At 39.0% G+C, this 18,888-nt stretch overlaps 1 protein-coding gene across 7 annotated transcripts in view; it reads right to left on the bottom strand.

Moving 5' to 3' along the window:
• Positions 1–1,252: 1,252 nt before the first annotated feature.
• Positions 1,253–18,888, bottom strand: part of IGF1 (insulin like growth factor 1) — a 73,917-nt gene continuing 56,281 nt past the window's right edge. For 5 of the 7 annotated variants that reach the window (XM_060776887.2, XM_060776882.2, XM_067469233.1 and 2 more), the window contains exons 3-5: positions 18,512–18,699; positions 12,100–12,155; positions 1,253–2,855 (exon numbers count right to left, since the gene is read on the bottom strand). In XM_060776887.2, coding sequence (XP_060632870.2) covers positions 2,816–2,855; positions 12,100–12,155; positions 18,512–18,699 — 284 coding nt within the window. In that variant the 3' untranslated portion in view covers positions 1,253–2,815. Of the gene's footprint in view, positions 8,178–11,930; positions 12,156–18,511; positions 18,700–18,888 lie in introns of those variants that run through there. The other 2 variants (XM_060776885.2, XM_067469232.1) reach the window with 2 other exon arrangements.

The raw sequence follows: 18,888 nt of genomic DNA, 5'->3' as shown, positions 1-18,888 counted from the left end.
GACAAAGTTTTTGCCTTCTACTCAAGTGTCACCTTCTTTTTAGGAACTGACTAATCAGGAACAAGCATCAAAAACCCAGGAACAAACCAAGATCAAAAAATCCCATGATATCCGATTGCACGAACATTCAGACATGTGAATATCCGGATATTTGGCTAAAATCTGCAATATTCTTGCACCTGGAAATCTCATGTTTTTTGCCTTTTGTAGCAATTACTTCTGGGTTTACAGAGAACGGTATCTGGTCACTCTCCTGTTTGCTGTGGAAGCTCCTGGGATAAAGGTACTGTCTGGATGGGCCCTCAAAGAGATCAGGAGAGGGAATCATACTTATTTCACATTGGTCTTGTTTTTGTTCTCTTTCTGCAAGCAGGTAAGTTGTTTAGGCAGCCCTTTGGTTCTCAATTCATGTGGCAGCAGAGACTTTTAATGGAATGTGCTGTACTTTTATACCGAATGTTTTAGATTATTTTTTTCTCATATGTTTTAAAATGATTTTAACTTTTAAATAGAATTATTTGAGTTCTAGCCCAACACTTCTGGAGTGCATGCAGTTGCCTATAACTTCATTTACTATTTTGACTGGACATGATGGAATATGGAGTCCAATAATATCCGGATTGTTGGGGGCTTTCCATCACAACCATTTATTTATTTATTTATTTATTTATTTATTTATTTATTTATTTATTTATAACATCTCTTTTCTGCCCTTCTGTCCCCGAAGGGGACTTAGGGAGGAGTTCAACATATATATGGCAAACATTAAATGCTGAAACATAAAATAAACTATAAATATACATAAATACTAAAACCAGTCATCTCCAATTTAAAATGAATTGTTTAATCCATCTCAAATCAGCAGAGTAAAATTCCCCCAGTTACCTTATTGCACTGTCCCAAAGGCTTGGTCCCACAAGTTTTACTGTCTTTCTAAAGGATGGGGGAGGGGGCTGATCTAATCTTGCCAGGGAGGGAGTTCCATGGCTGAGGGGCAATCACCGAGAAGGTCCTCTCTCTTGTCCCCGCCAATCGCACCTGTGAAGGGCCTCTTCACGGTGGTTCATAGAGAGAGGGAGATGCGTTTGGACAGGTAAACTGGCCTGGAGCCGTTTAGAGATTTATAGGCCAAGGCCAGCACTTTGAATTGTGCTCGGTAGCAAACTGGCAACCAGTGGAGCTGACGCAACATGAGAGTTGTGTGCTTTACTAAAGAAATCACATTGATTTGGGAGAACAGAAGATGCTGACATTTATTAACCATTGTTCTTTATTAGACCTCACAGAGGTGTAAACTTTACATACAAATACATTAGAAAGATACCCTCTTACAGTAATATTTCACATTTTGGACTGGATCCAAGGAGGGCTGCAAACATTTCAGTACATTCTACAAACCAAAGGTTGCTGTAGCCTTTATTTAATACAGTGTGACCAAGCCCCCCTTTTCCTTTTTACTGTAATCAGTGGAGATTTAGAAAAACAAACATATAAGCAATGGAAATCAAACAGCTAGCTCTTGAAATCATTTGGACGTATCATGATAAATGTATAAAATGAGCCACTTAAAACAAAGCTTTACACGATCTGTTTCTGGAACAATGTTTAACCAGTTTTACAATTTGCATGAAGTGTGGATGGCACATGGACTGAATGGTTCTTAGTGACTTCTGATCCAGTTGTACTTAAAATTAAAATCATTGCTTGAACCTCCTGTGTGTACATTGAAACATGGAGAGAATAATGGGGTGTTACCATTAAATCTGTAGTAGGCATGGGATGGGGAGTACTGCAACACACCAATGTTACATACATAGTATGAAATATTATTTACTTGTCATCAAGTCATGACAGTTTACATTTTGAATGAACAGAGGGGAAAATGAAAACTGCACATATCCAAACATTTACAGCCCAATCTACAAAGCGTTGTGCTGGTGTATTGCCCATTCACTTCAGCAGGACTTGGGCCACCAAAATGCTTTGAGGATGATGGCAAAACAAAGCTGATGTGGTTGACTGTAAGTAAGCAAATAATACTCCTCTTCATTATGGATTTTAAAAATGTATATATTATGGAACCAATAGCCTTCTGTAATGTAATTTTTAGAAATTCAAGCATATCACCTATATACACATTTATACTTTTGAATCCATGACATTAATCATACCCTTAATGCAACTGGGTGGATTATGAAACCTAGCTCAGTGAGTATGAAAGAATGACCTTCTGGAAAACAAATGAATATCAATCTTAACATAGTAGCAGTTTGACAGCTAGTAAAGTAATGAAGAACCTTTATATATTGTACTTACAAAATTACATATTTGTATAGGGTCACCCATCTATATATCCGCCAGCTCTTAGCCCTGTTAGTTTCCAGGTCGGATGGATATAAAAAGACCTTGGGCAAAGCCAGCTGATAGTAGAAATTTGTATAATTCCACCATCGGTATGAATTTACAATTTTTCAAATATGGTAACTTACTCATTTGCAGAATGCCTCAGAATTATGTAAAACACACTGTCACATTCTGATATTTTAATGCCTTTTTATCAGTAAGGATTTCTGATCTGGGCTGGTCAAATCTATTTGGAGAAGTATGTTGGAATGTACCGCGTGGTTGTTTCGGGTGCTTCGTTATTCTCCTTGGGTCAGAACTTATTTGTCATCACCGGAGTTGGTTACAAATGCATCAGAGTCACTCTGTCATGCCTCAAAGTAAAAGATGTTCTCATTTACTGTATAGTATAAGGAAACTTGCCTGTGCGTAAGTTTGGTGCAGGCAAGTTTCATGCTTAAGCCTCCTGTCCTCAATGGGTTTTTTGCCGGCGGAGTGCTTTGGGGATTGGGCTGCAAGTGGAAATAAACCTAAATTACAATACAATTTTGGTAGATGGCTTATAACAGGCATTTAAGCTTGATTACAAGAAAGTAGCAACAATAATTAAGGCGCACAAAATCACCTACATGCACAGAGCTCTCCCATCCCATCTGCCCCACCCTCAGTGCTAGCACAGTTTAAAGTGGCATATTGGCTGTGTGATGTCCCTTATGACATCCCTTAAATCTTATCTTTTAATAGCAAAGTGCCGTTCATAAACTAAGGTAATGGAGCACTTCATTTTCTCTTTTGCAAAGTAAAAAATAAAACAAAATTAACCTATCAGCAGCCAAGATCTGTAGACTGCTGTCCACAGACAAATTAGATTGCCTATTATAGCAAATGGAGTTCTGCTTCATCAAATGAAGTTTTACAGAGACACTGCTAACAGTGGGCAGATTCCCACTTGTATGTGTTCTGAGTGACATCTCAGGGTGCATTTACACTGTAGAATTAATGCAGTTTGACACCATTGTAACTGCCATGGCTCAATGCTAAGGAATACCGGGAGCTGTAGTTTAACAAGGTCTTTAGTCTTCTCTGCCAATGAGTGTTGGTATTTCACCAAACTCACATAGATCCACAGCATTGTGCCATATCAATTAAAGTGGTGTCAAACTGCATTAATTCAGAGCCAGACTATTAACAGTGGAATGTGTGACTATACTCAGAACTGGGACATTCATTTCTATTTACCGCCATAATATTCTATCTTGTGTTTTGAACTGCTGAGCAATAAAATAATTTGCCATTGCTTCTAAGTTATTTTTTTAAGGAGAGTGTGTCTTGGAGGTCTCTCATTCATAGGATCGCTGTAAGTTGAAAGTCACTTGATGGCAATTAACAACAATCAGTCCATTTGATTTTATCAAGTTTACTCCTGCTATTGTAGTTAGGTAACTGAATGTTTTGGTTTTGTTTAAAAACGTTTTCATTATCTATTTGTTTTCCAAGGTAAACATGTAAATAAGAATGTGTTTGCACACACAGGTTCTACATGTTCAAGTTCTAGGGTTCATTATAGCTCCAGGTCATGGAAATGCTTTTTGAGAAACCTGAATTTGCAGACATGTAACATGGGAGAAAGCTACCTCATATTAACAGTAGCTTTCTTTTCTGAATGAAATTGCAGTATTTCCTGGATTCATGCCAAGCACACCTAGTTCAACATGCAAATGGAATATAATGTTGATTATTTTTTAGCAGCAAATGTATTTCATGTAGTGTCTATAATAAAATAAGCAGGGTTTAGTAAAGAAAAACATTATTTAGGAACAGCAAAGAGAAAGAAATATAATTTTCAATTAGGATTGCACCAACCAACAGTTTACATGTAAATTCAGTTTTTTCTTTAGTGTCCCCCCCCCCCTCTCATTAGCAATGGTTCTGCTTATGTTTCCCAGAGCGAGTAAAACATTAGGTAATCTAAGCATGCAGACTTAGTGGACAACCAGCCACCATTGAATTATGGGACTCTGCTATCTGCAGGATCCATATATATAGATGGAACTGAAACCCAAAAGTGGGATGCCAACCTTCACCTCCAATGTTAGGTGCAGCTATAGCAGCAAATAAACCACAGCAGTAACTGCTGCAAAGTATCTGGGCTTGGGTTATTATATGATGTCATAATTTTACTCAGGCAGTCATGGAAATATTAGAGGATACCGGGTTATACTATCAGGAAGAGATGACAAATGGATACAATGAGTGAATCAATATTAAGATATACATTAGTTCCTGATAAATCATCTGGACTTGAAAAAATAGCCATAACTAATTTTTCATATGGATTTCAATTGGTTCCAGATGTGACTAATTTCTTTACTTGGCAAAAGGCTGCTGAGGCCATGCAAATCACAAGAGTGAGCCTCCCAGATGCAGTAATATGGGGCACAGAAGTACAAATTGTATCTTAATGTTTGAGGTGTGATTATTATTAGTACGGGACAGGATCAAACAAGTAGAAAAGGCATGTTGTCTCCATTGAGTCCAAAAGAAGCCACTGCAGTTGTGGGACCTCTCCAGAATATATAAAAATAAAATAAAATAAATTAGATCCCGTTTGCATCATGAGTGAAGAGGTTGAAGCCTTTGAAATGTTTGAATAATACCTCTGGCAGCAATAGCTAAAATGGTCAGTGGTCAGAGATCATGGTAGTGAAGGTTCACAGGTCCTCATTCCTGCTCTACATTATGAAAGCATCTGGGAAGATAACCTTAAATAAGTATGTATACTTGAATACCAGATCACAGGATTGTATAACTAGTTTGGGGAGAGGTAATATTCAAGAAAACCTAAGAAAAGATATTTTTTCATTGTACAGATGGGTAGAGAAGAACTTAGCATATTTGTAGTGATGTCAAATAGATCTGGTATGATATGGTAGAATCACCAAAAAAGCCAACACATACTTTTTGGGTGGCCATGTTAGTTGTGTCTCATTTGTTGATGCATCCTAATATAATTAGTTATTAATTTGTTTTTTAAAACAAATAAAACAGACCTTAAATGTGAGAAATAGAGATTTTGGGGCTATGTTATAGGTTAAATGCTATAGGTTACTGAAGAGACAGAGCAAAGTTAAAACATTCATATTTAATGCAATATGAGGCTGAGGACAGATGGCTTTTCCCTAGTGCCTCACGATAATGTGATAGAGATATTACTGCTCAAGTGCTCGTATTTTAATTTTTTTCCTGTCCCAGTAGTATCTCTGTCCAAAGTGCCTTTGCTTATTATAAACATGATGAAATAGTGAATATCTGTCTATACAAGGAAAAAACATAATTTAGTGGTAGAGCATGGTCTGCATGCTCTACCACATTGATCCCAGGTTCAATGCTTTCCATTTCCAATGGAAAAGATTATGCATCAGATGATTGGAAGGGCTATATCTCCCTGAGACTCCTAATAGTTTATTCTGGTAGATTGATTCTCCTTCACTTTGGGAGGAATGTGGATGGAGCCTGCCATGTGTCATGTGATGACGCATGGCAGGCCCCGTCCTTGCTGCAATTAAAAGTGGCAAAACAGGGCAAAAATGCCCTGTGTGAAGGGGTCTATAGACTATTACATAGGATTAGAGGCACAGGGGCCACATGAAAGTGAATAACAGTGAAAAAAGAAATTGCTATATTTCCACTGGAATCTGACCACAAAATAACAAAAGTGGATTTAGAAAAGTGTTGACTCTAGAAATTTCTAGGTCATCCAGTATAATTGGAGGGACTTCATCACACAATTATATTGGAGGATTTAGAGCTTCCTAGAAAGAGCATTTGGATTAAATCTGTAAAAGCCAAAATCACAAAGAAGGAGGGGCAAATGCACTTTATGCTTGGACAATAGAATAGTTGTGATTTGTGCCTAAATGGTTGTTTTCCTCTAAATGGTTTCACTGGTATTGGCAAGCCTTCCAGGAGTTATCCGTCTAGCTACAAATATGCCCCTTCAACATTCCTTGAACCCAGCTAAAGAGAGCAGGCCTTCAAGTCGAAATCTTGGACTTCAGATGTGTATCTTGCAGTCCTGTGCATATTTACCTGGGACCAAATCCAGCTGATGCCAGTTTGCCAGCTGGGCTTACTTCTGAGTTGACATGTTTAGGATTATATTTTAAGTGTAGGTGAATTGTTATCTGCTTCCCTTGCATTGCTTTTTAGTGGGAAGTCACCATAAGTAATCTTTTAAAGTGCAATTATAATTAAGCTTCTGTATTTTTGTGCTTGTTTCATAGGAAACAAAATTGTTTTAAGCCTTTTCACACATGAACCTGTAATTGTCTGCCTCATCCCATCTCCAGTGTATATAAAATCAACACTGGCTGAGATGTGCCTTCAGCTTTAAAAACAACCACCTTTCTGTGGTTTATCGATATTCACACATTTGTACAGGTGTTGTGAATTAGGATCAAAGGCACATATATTTTCATGTGTGAAATGCATTGCCATACGTTAAGTGATACAAAGCATTGAAGGGATATTGTTGCACTGCAAATCCCTGCAGCACAAGCAAGGGTAGCCAATAGTAAGAAGTTGCAGTCCAATGACATCTGGAGCACCTTGAACCATGGGAGCCTTGTGCCAAAATCCAACACCATATCTTGTTTTAAATGCAATATTTTAATATGCATTTAATAGAATTAGGATATATATTAGTCATGGGTCCGAAAGTTGTCCCATTCGTTTCATTTGTGTTTTTTCTGTTTCGTTTTGACCATTCGGATGGCACAAAATGGAAAGGTCCCTCCTGAAACAAAAATGCAATCAATATGAAAGGAAGGCGGGCCTGCCTTTCGGATGGATTGTGTAGCGCCTGGCAGGGCCTGAGTAAGGAGCGCTCCTCACTTGGTGCTCAGCTGCAGGCACCCTGGCGCTTTGGGCCTATGCTCCCAGGCTTGGCAGGGCCTCCAGCCGATCACTGAGTAAGGAGTGCTCCTTACTCAGTGCTTGGCTGCAGGCCCAGCCATGCCAGGGTACGTAGGTCCAAAGCACCTGGGTGAAGCCCCCTCCCCCAAACAATGTACACGAAACAAAATAAAAAAACCAAATATCCAACTTCCCGATTTTGGGAGGTTCAGACAAAAACGGATTGGGCGCCCCACCGAAAGCTGGGACACGAAATGAAACAAAGTAGATCCTGAATGCACATGACTAGTATATATAGAGCCTTCGGTTGTATGCTTTAAGATGCAGATCTCACTTTTCAGGTCCTAATATTAATTGCATGCATTTTGACACTGTCATGTTCTCGATCTTATTTGGACATGAATAATTTCTGCAATATATTTTGACGACAAAAAGTTGAAAGGTTATGTCTAGACATGACATACTTGTTTTAATAAACAAAAACTATACATCCATCACTTTATCTTTAAAATATTCATATATTTTCTTCTATATTTTTAAAAAGTCAAGTACTTTCTTAAACAAAACAATAGCACCACTTTGGCACTGCTGACCAAATCAGTAAAAGGTAAAGCAAAGATTCACTCTATAATAATTATTTTCGAATTCTTCATTTGTAAAACACTTGCTTTTAAAAATGGAGAAGTCTTGAATACAGCAGAAGACTTCATGTATATATACATTCATAGGTTCCAGCCATCATCCAAAGACATGTATAAATTATTATTAATAAGTACAAACAAAGTTCATATCCATGCAGTGGAAAGCCCAAAGCCATTCTGAGTCCATTCTTCATTAAAGCCCAGCTCTCGACATGCAGCATAATCCCATGCATGTTTTTCTTGAAAGTAAGTCCCACTGGATCTCATTGGGCTCAATTCCTTGAAATATGGATAGGGTTACAGCATTACAATGTGTTTTCATGCTTATCTGTTCAGATGTCAGTCCCTTTGAGTTTGGTGAGACTTATTCCCAAGAAAGTGGGTATAGTATTGTAGCCTTGAACTCACTTGTATACCGTGTATATCATATACAGCATGCATTGATACCAGATGAAGGCAGTGAGACTTTGGCAGAAACATCGGCAGAAAAAATGAAATGCAAAGATACAGAACGGGGGGCACCTGGCTCGATAGCAGTACGGGTGAAAAAGATATTAGAGTCCTCATGGGCAACAAGTTAAACATGGGCCAACAATGTCATGCTGCAGTTTTCAAAGCCAATGGGATTTTGGCCTGCATATGTAGGAGTATAGTGTCCAGATCCAGGGAAGTCATGCTACCCCTCTATTCTGCCTTGGTTAGACCACACCTGGAATCACACTGTGTCCAGTTCTTGGTTCTGCAATTGAAGGGAGATATAGACTAGCTAGAATGTGTCCAGAGGAGGGCGAAGAAAATGATCAAGGGTCTGGAGAACAAGCCCTATGAAGAGTGGCTTAAAGAGCTGGGCATGTTTAACCTGTTTAAGAAGAGAAGGCTGAGAGGAGACATGATGGCCATATATCTGACCTTTAAAATTCTTTACGGCCAGGGTCCATCGTACTTAGGGACCGCCTCTCCTTCTCCCATCATCGGAGGTTGCAATGACCAGCCCAACGCGACTTACTCTATATACCGGGTCCTAGAGAAGTGCACTTGGAAAGGACCAGACGCAGGGCTTTTTCTATTTCTGCCCTTGCCTTGTGGAATTCCTTGCCACCCTACATGAGAGCCATACATGACTTAGGGCCTTTTACTCTAGCACTTAAGACCTGGCTTTTTACTAGAGCATTTGATCTCTGTTAATTTTTAATTTTTGTATGTATGTATTTTATCTTTTACAATTTAGCTGTAAATTGTCTAGAGCATTCTCAGATGGAGGGCGATTAATAAGTAATTAAATGATGATGATGATGATATATAAATACATGATGGGAAGTCATAGGGAGGAGGGAGCAGGCTTGTTTTCTGCTGCCCTGGAGACTAAGACCTGGAACAATGGCTTTAAAAGTACAGGAAAGGAGATTTTAACTGAACATAAGAACTTCCTGACTGTGAGAGCTGTTCAGCAGTGGAACTCTCTGCCCTGGAGTGTGGTAGAAGCTCCTTCTTTGTAGGCTTTTAAACAGAGGCTGGATGGCCATCTGCCAGGGTGTTTTGAATGCGATTTTCCTGCATCTTGGCAGGGGGTTGGACTGAATGGCCCATGAGGTCTCTTCCAACTCTATGATTCTATGGCTTTATGAGCATGCAAATATTTTTAGATTACCTAAAACTGTATGACATACATTTTACATTGCTCTGTTTCTTGGCCAGGAGCTTGTTTTCTTACTCTGAACACATCTAATAATTGAGAGAAACTTCCTAACAGAGCAGCTCTTTTGCAGTGAAACATACTGCCTTGTGAGATGGCAGATTATTTTCTATAGTAAGTATTTAAACAGAGACTGGATAGCTATGCTGTCAGATATGCTATAGTTTGCCTAATATTGCATTGAGCAGAGGGCAAGACTAAGTTAACTCTATAGCCCTTTCCAGTGTTATAATTATGAAACATAATTACTTGAAATTACTTATAGATTGCAGCGACAATTGCTTGCCTCTAATCTGGGCTCCACATTCAGCAAAACAATCTGGTACAGTTCATGCTGAGGAGCATATTTCTGGAATGCTGGTAAGGTTCTCATGTGTGAAAGGTCTTTGTGGTATGACATATCCTTCCAGTATATCTGGAAGAAGATTAAGATAGACACTCTCGCCCCCATCCTGGTGCAGGTACTTTTCTTAGCATGGAAGCATTTTAGATGTATAATCTTCTGCCAATCCCAAATAGTACAAAAGAACAAGAATTGTACCAGCTAGAAAATTTCAGTTGGTAAATGTGGCTGAATGGAGATGTTCTCATCTACTCTACCTGCAAGTGACTATTCTGATCTATATTCAGGATCAGTGAATGCTACCTTACTTAGCAAATTGTGTGGTTTCCTAAATTCCACTGGATTTGTGCAATTTGTGGACTCAGTCTTTTAAAAATACATGGCAGTGTATCTATCACCTCTACTAATTCCATTGACTTTTGGAAAACCTCATGGACTAGAAGCAGCATCAGGATTCAGTTATCCTTGTTGTGGTACAAATCTTGAATTTATATATTTTCTATGAATCGAGTATGAAACCACCATAAGCTAGAAACAAGGTGCTGTCAATGTTATTGCAGTGATGTTAGTTCCCTTTTCAATTTGCACTTTGCTATTAGGTAGACATTTTTGCTTCTTTTGAATATTAATGGAGGTACTTAATATTTAGAGATTTCATCCATTAGCAAACTTTAAAAAAAATCTTGTTTTTCGCAAAACTTCATTTTCTTCTATCTTTGGCTTTGTTCCCACCACACTCCCAAGTGCATTCATTTTGATTTTACCTCTTACAGTTTTGGCCAGACCCCTTTCACAAAGCAAGCTACAAAATAGCACCATTGGACTATGAAATAGTTGTACATACTGTTGATTATATGTGTATTACTGATATGTAAAGTTTCTATATGTTGCACTATATGGTGGAGAAGACAGTCTATTTATATTGTTGCAAAGGTATTTACTACTAGAAAGTGATGATTTAAAGGAATCTGTGTGGGTTGATTCAGCCCAGGCCTGTAGCAGGATTTCGATTCGGGGGGGGGGGGGGGGCTGAGTTTGTTTCGGGGGGGGGGGGTGGCTGAGTCTGGGTGAAAGAGGGTCTACCCTAGCAAACCTTTTGTATCGTTACCCCAATACCCCCATGCATATGGGATATATTGAGTATGGTGATCAGATCATGATATGAATAAACATAACAGTTTAAATAATGCACCAGTAAGGCCTTTTCGCGAACCACTATGAGAATTTCGGGGGCGGGGGCTGAAGCCCCCTAAGCCCCCCCCCCTCCGGCTACATGCCTGATTCAGACAATTCCAACCAGAAAATGTGTGTTATATCTCTGTGTTGTGTGTTTTGAGAGTAGGGAGGAGGAAAATATAGTCTTTACATTGGTTATCCTGATCCACAGGTTTATTGTAGACTTAGGAGCCCCCATACATAGGGCTCTAATGTATATGGGCTGCTCTCTTAATTTCACTGGCTGATAGAAGCCACATATTTTTTTAAAAGAATGTAAAATAGTTATAGTAGATTCCTTCATATAAGTCAATGGTGCAATATCTCTTTCTGTGTATATTGGACCACAATAAGATCTCTGCTTGGAATAAAATATGTGTAAGTCATGAGCTATCAAAATGCAGTAGGTGAAATTAATGTGTTACTGCTGTTACTAGGAATGTGAAACTAGGCAAATATGGAAGGGGCAAACAAACTGTTATCAGAAACTGCAAGACAAACTGTCTGTTGCTTGTATGGAAGTGCAAATATTAAAAGAAAAAAACCCCACAACCCACTTAGATAAGGCTGGTGAATGACTCCAACAGCAAGGTTCATAAGTTAATTTAGTGCAATTGGATCCATCAAAGGCCTATACATCTGCAGGCTTTTGAGGGGCAGAGAAAAGAGGAATGTATTTGTGTATACTTCTGTGTGTGTGTGTATGCAGGACATTTTCTAGTTGGTGAAAAATTAGAACAACAATCTACCGCTCTCAGAAACATTTTAGCACTGAGATGGCTTCTATTGGAATGTTTACTTGCATTGTTTATTGGAAGAATGCCCATTAATAGAGATTTCATCAAGCTTATTGAACTCTAGTGTTTTGTCCAATCTGCCAATTTATTAACAGCAAAATATCCTGCAGATGGCATGTTCATTCTTCACTCTTATGGATGGTATTTTCTTACATTCTGAAGTTCCTGTTTCCCGTGTTTCCTCTACTTGCATTCTTCGCTTGTATTTCCTGAAAATGAAAGAATTAAAAAAATGTTCAAAAAGCCGTTTGGAATTGGCACCTTACTAAGCATCACAGTAAGACTCTTCTATTCCAGTTTTATAAATGGTAACTGACTGTTGAAACACAAGGCTGTTGTAGGTTTTTTGGGCTGTATGGATATGCTCTAGAAGCATTCTCTCCTGACGTTTCGCCTGCATCTATGGCAAGCATCCTCAGAGGCTGTGGGGTCTGTTGGAAACTAGGAAAATGGGGTTTATATATCTGTGGAATGTCCAGGGTGGGAGAAAGAACTCTAGTCTGTTGGAGCTGATTGTTTCTTGTCTGGAGTTCCCCTGTGTTTGAGTGTTGTCCTTAATTTACTGTTATAATTTTAGAGTTTTTAAAATACTGGTAGCCAGATTTTGTTCATTTTCATGGTTTCTTCCTTTCTGTTGAAATTGTCCACATGCTTGTGGATTTCAATGGCTTCTCTGTGTAGCCTGACGTGTGAGTTGTCAGAGTGGTCCAGCATTTCTGTGTTCTCAAATAATATGCTGTGTCCCGGTTGGTTCGTCAGATGCTCTGCTATGGCAAAGTTCTCTGGTTGAAGTAGTCTGCAGTGCCTTTCATATTCAAACCATGAAACTGTCAGGCCATTAAATGCTAATCAAGATGGCCAATTGAAAAATTCACACCTACCTCCAACAGACAAGAGTTCTTTCTCCAACCCTGGACATCCTATGGATATATAAACCCAATTTTCCTAGTTTCCAACAGACCTCACAACCTCTGAAGAAAGATGCAGATGAAACATCAGAAGAGAATGCTTCTAGAACATGGCCATATAGCCTGAAAATCTACAACAACCCAGTGATTCCAGCCATGAAAGCCTTCGACAATATGTTGAAATACAGTTTGACACTACTTTAATTGTCATGGCCCAATGCTATGGAATCATAGAAGTTGTAGTTAATGTTATACAAGGTCTTTAGCCCTCCTTGCCAAGGAGTGTGGTTGCCTCACCAAACTACACCTGCGCACAATACTGTGAGCATGATTGTGCCTTCCGAGAGTTATGCACGCGACTTCTTTGGAGGCAGTGAGTCATCATGCTTCCATTGTATCGAGTCTCTTTAGTCTCAGGATCATTGTAATGGATCCAGCTTTCATCATGTGTGATCAGTCTGTTGAAAAGGTCTCTTGGTTTCCATGGCACATCATCAATAGCATTTGACTCGTTCCTGCTTCTGGAAAGGTGTGTCAGCCGGGGGATCCAGCAAGCGGATACCTTATGCATGTGAAGATGGTCTTGGATGATTTTTTTTTCCATGGACCCCACACTAATATTGACATTTTGGGCTAAGTGGCAAATGATTATGTGGTGATTTTCCAAAATGGCGACCACCACTTGCTGGATGGTGTGTTCATCAATAGCAGAATGGGGTCACCCTGGAATTGGAGCTGTTTGCACCGAAGTCCGACCACATTGGAATTGATGATATCAGTTTTTGAGTACATCATATGATGGGGAATCATTGGCATTAACCTTTTTCATCTCATCAAACATCTCCTTTGGTGTGCGGCCTATCAAGTAAAGGAACTTGATGACTGCTTGTATTCCATTGGGTCCATTATCAAACCTCACACCACTTCAGTACCTGTAAAATCAAAACTGTTATCAGTTTTGAGTTGTAAACTGCCACGTAGTCTATAGAGACTTATCTGATTACACATGTGCAGCTTCAGCACCCTGTGATAAATAGAAGTGGGTCAAGGGAAATCTTTAATGAATGCCCCTTGTATGCATAAGTAATATCAGAGTGTGGTCAAGATAACAAAGTATATTAACAAGGAGGAACACAGATGCCAGGACAGGCAACAGAAGTTTGCATTTGTATTCAAAGGAAAAGTCAAGATTCTGCTACCTTCCCACCTCTTCCCACCCCTGAGTTGACTATTTCAGCACTTTCAACTTGGTTTTCAGCAATTCAAGGAAGTTGAGGACAAAGCAAAAAGAACTTAGAAGAGGAGAGATGAAGTGGAACAGCTGAACAGAGGATTCAGCAGGATTGTTACTGTGCAATCAAGACAATTGTGGATTTACTATACCTCCCCACCCCCCACCTCACCCCAAAAAGAAGGGAGATGGCTAATTGGCTGGCCAGAGACTCTTGTGGGATAGCAAAGATTCATCTGTTGCTGCTGAAATGGAGGAGGTAGAAGAGGGAGATCTTTGAGGAAATAGGGAAGGAGAATGAATGATATGATGACGGTCATATCATCAGAAAGGGCAGCAGAAGTTCTAGCAATGCAGGAGATGGACTACGATGGTGATTGTAGTATGGCTGGACAAGGATAGCACATGGAACAGTCAGCACTATGTGGTTCCAAGGCGCCACCTCACTCAATCCAGTTCAGCTACACAGCTAGTGGGAGATTCAGATCAGATCAATTTCTATTTGAATTTATAAAGATTAAAAATCTGGATCATCCCCATCTAGTATAGCTTTTAATTTCAGAGGGGTGTCCTTTATACAAAATTATAATGCCTTCATTACCACTGTTGGAAAGAGGAAGGATTTGACCGCTGTGATATTTAGGAATAGAAATGTGATTGTGGTCTTAGTCATTTATTTCTGACTAGCATGAATGACTGAGGCAATTTGAAATCAATGGAGGCATCTGGTTTGTGTTTGGATAACATTTGGCCTTAATGAGACTTTTCCGTGCAGCCAATGATATCAGTGGAGCAAAATCACTCGAAAAAACTTGGTTTCATTCCCATGGGTTGATTGGATCATGCTTACTTTTCTTGACAGGCTGTAGAGTCTTTTGCAACAGTAGCCAAACGAGGTTATGGACCACATGTCATTCTTGAGCAGCCCAAGAATAACTGTTAAGGGAAGCCAATTTATTTATCTTGCCAATTTGGAATTCTAGGCCACCCTGTCCCTAAGGCTTGGGGATGATTTGACTATAAAAAGACCACACTCAACTATTCAGATAAAAAAAAATCTAAAATGCAACTGATACTCCATTAATGCATGCTTTGTGGAATATCCCACCGATCTGAGTAGTGTTTATTCCTAGATAAAAATGCACTGGTTTGCACCTTTAGAAAAAGAAAGTGAAGTTGAAACAATTTCCAAAATAAATTAAGAATATTAAGAATAAATCAAGTGGGATGGCAAGGACCGTCATTGCCAATTCAGGACAGTTGGAGGATGCTGGAAGTGACTGGTAATGAAGGGAAGGCATGACCAGGGTAGGTAAGGTGGCTACAAAATTGAGGGAAAATATGTTGGGTTTTTTTTCATATAGCGGTTTTGTTCATTATATCTATATCATGCAATTCAAGGCCACAAACTCTTGTTTTATTGGGTTGTTGTGTGTTTTCTGGGCTGTACAGCCATGTTCCAGAAGCATTCTCTCCTGATATTCCACCTGCATCTATGACAGGCATCCTCAGAGTTTGTGAGGTCTGTTGGAAACTAGGAAAATTGGGTTTATATATCTGTGGAATGCCAAGAGTGGGAGGAAGTACTTCTGTCTGAGGTAAGTGTGAATGTAGCAATGTTATTCATTGCAGTGCTGTGAAGCAGGTTTTGTTGATTGCATAACTTTGTGTTTCAGTGATGTGAACGTTTTACCTATCTCTTTATCAGCTGAATTTTTGTAAACTGTTTGAGATCCTGGAATGTAAGTTAAAATTAATAAATCAATTAATTGATGGCAATGTGAAATCATTTCCAAACCATTAGCTCATTATATGGCTTCCGTGGAGTTTGTATTGCCACATCAGAAGATGCTGGGTAATCCCTGTTCAAAAGATTTGCGTGCTTTTTCATTAGAAGTACTTACTCAATAAATTATTTGTGCAATCTGCCACATTAAAAAAATTAAATAGCTAAACAAAACATTCTGCAAAAATAAAAAAATATCCTGAATTTAAGATTTTTAAAAATTATGTGAAGCATGATGATAGAATCATAATATTTTAATCTTTTTATCACACAAACATTACTTTTTTTTTTTGCTTTTTCAGTAAAAATATAGAAAGCAGCAAAAGTTAGATCTTCTTTGTCCCACCCGCATCCTGCTTGTGATACATCACGCCAGTTCAGCTATTCCATGTCAATTACAATTTGGAGAACAATTTCTTGGCTATGTATGATAATCAAAAGCAGACATCTTACAGGGCAGTACTCTAAGGTAATTAAGAAACATTGTGAAACAACAGTAATGACGATTAAAGATATAATAAGAAATGATCTGCCAAAATATTCTTTGTGATATATATATAAAATCTGTAACAAGAATGTTATAAAGAATTAGCACTTAATTTAATTATGTCAGGGAGGATAAATATTACAAAACTGGATAAAGGGTGGAGTGTCTTTCCAGGGTATCTACCATGGTGGCCACCTATTTGCTATTCTGCTGCTGTGATGGAGCTTTCACTAAATCCCTGAGGTAATACCTTATTAGGGGATAATGCCCTTATTTGTTTCAGCCGGAGGTTATTAGAAAAGGAAGCTAAAAGTTCTTCAAAATGTTTGCTGGCAATAGAAATCAATGGCTTCTTATCGTTGCGTGTGGTCAAGTCATTTCCAAGGGCAACTTATCATGGGTTTACAGATTTGTTCAGAGAGGTATTGCTGCTGCCTCCCTCTATGAGAGAGTGCAACTTGCCCAACGTCACCAACTGGGTTTTCATGGCCAAGTGGGGATTTGAATTCTGATATAATTTGGAGGAAACAATGGAGGCTTACAAATAGTATATATTGTGATTTGCCCCGTCCTACATTTGAACTCAGGTGATTATCCAATGAAATCCTCATCATGGCTTGGAGGATTTTCAGTGATACTGAGATACTGAAAAGGGAGGAGTTGCATGTTTAATTTTTTTTCATGCATCATTGCCTCTGGCCTAACAACAAGACACTCTTATTCTGGCCATTAGACCAGGAGAAGAAAATGTAATGTCAAGATGTATGTGGCTTGCAGGAGCCATTTTTGTAGCTCTCAGATCCTTCCAACTTAAAAATGGAAAATTGTGTTTCCACAGATCTCTAGATCACTGCTTCTTAAACTTTGGGTCCCAACTCCAAATGGGTTCCCCTTAGCTCAATGTTGAGGGTCACAAAAATTTGTCAATAGTAAAAGGTTTTTGAACTCCACTTATTTACATAGATCTGTTAGCAATTTGTGTAACTAGACTTTGCAGAAAATGATTTAGCTGTACCCCCCAAAAAGAAAAATCCACTTATTTAGCAAACCTTGCAAATGCTGATTTGTTATCATTAAATAACAAGTACCTTTTTGGTATAGATATTTGTGTTTTTTGGATATATTTCATTATCATTAAAGTCTGATTGGTATACCTATTTTATGTGTATAGACCTGGAGTCACATAAAAATGGGTGAAAAGAGGCCATGAATGGAAAAAGTTTAAGAAGCCCTGCTTTAGAAGCTGCAATTCTGCATGCATTCACCATTCTTGGATACTTTATACTTGAAAAGGCCCAAAAGAACAAAAAAGAGAACCAGAAGTGATCACACTTCTCATTCTGTTTCATGAAACCGATGGGGTGGTCTGGAAATGGCAGAAGATGGTTTCCGGGCCCTCAGACTACCCTCTGCACCTTACAGCAGGGGTGGGCAAAATGGTGCACATAGTTCCCAAGGCTGTTTGTGACTCTTGATCTCCCCATATTCACTTGACTGCTCTGGAGATCTATAGGAGTGGGAGTTCACCTGTGGTGTATTCCCACCCTGACAAGGTTGGTCATGGAAACCCACTGGGTGACTCTGGGTGACTTTGAACCTCAGAGTGAGGACATGGCAAATCCTTTCTGATCAAATCTTGCCAAGAAACCCTGTAATCGGTTTGCCTTTGGGTTACTGTAAGTTGGAAATGATTTGCACATAACTCAACCACAATTCACCTTTGAAATAGGTGGCATCTCCTACTGGAACCAGGAGGTTGTTGAGGCTGCCTTAACATGTCTCAAAGTTGCATGTAATGCATTTCAAGTGGTATTTGTTACCACTAAAAATCTGCAAATCACAGAACTTTAAACAAATTTGCATTCAACCCCTAATGCTGCACTCACTATAGACATTTTACTGACCTATTTCCTGACAGCTGTTCCCTTGATAGATGTCTTCTTCTAGTTTATTAAGTTTCTCTTTCTGTCTTTTCTGCTAACCCTCCTGCCTTTTCCCATAGATTTTGATACAAACTGCCCACGGGTTTTGTGGTGTGCAAATTTCTAGAAGAGTGAATGTGTTAGGAGTTAATTATGCTTGAGCAACCTTCAGGGTTATTTTTGAGGCAATCCTCATAATGTAACATAATAGTAGATACAAATAGTTCTTACTCTGGTTATCTTTTGTGCTTTGAGTATGTCAGTGTGGCGCTGTGCACGTACGGATCGTGCGGTTTTATCTCGTTTAGCAGGAGCGCAGTACATCTCCAGTCGCGTCAGGTCACAGCTTTGAAAGCAACATTCATCCACTATTCCTCTAGTAACTGAACGTCGATTGCCTCCATATCCAGCGGGTTTGCCTAAAGATGAAAAAAAAAAAACCCCAGTCATTATTCAAAGCAGATAAGAAAACATCAAGATTCTAGTCATGCCACAGTATTATTGGTTAGGTCACTTGACAGAATAGACAACTAGGTGTAGTGGTTTGAATGTTGGGTTAGGACATTGCAAACTAAGGTACATATCTCCCTCACCCATGTAAACCCACT

This window comes from Anolis sagrei, chromosome 5, assembly GCF_037176765.1.
Source record: "Anolis sagrei isolate rAnoSag1 chromosome 5, rAnoSag1.mat, whole genome shotgun sequence".
Classification (NCBI taxonomy): domain Eukaryota; kingdom Metazoa; phylum Chordata; class Lepidosauria; order Squamata; family Dactyloidae; genus Anolis; species Anolis sagrei.
This window is presented reverse-complemented; position numbering and strand designations above follow the sequence as displayed.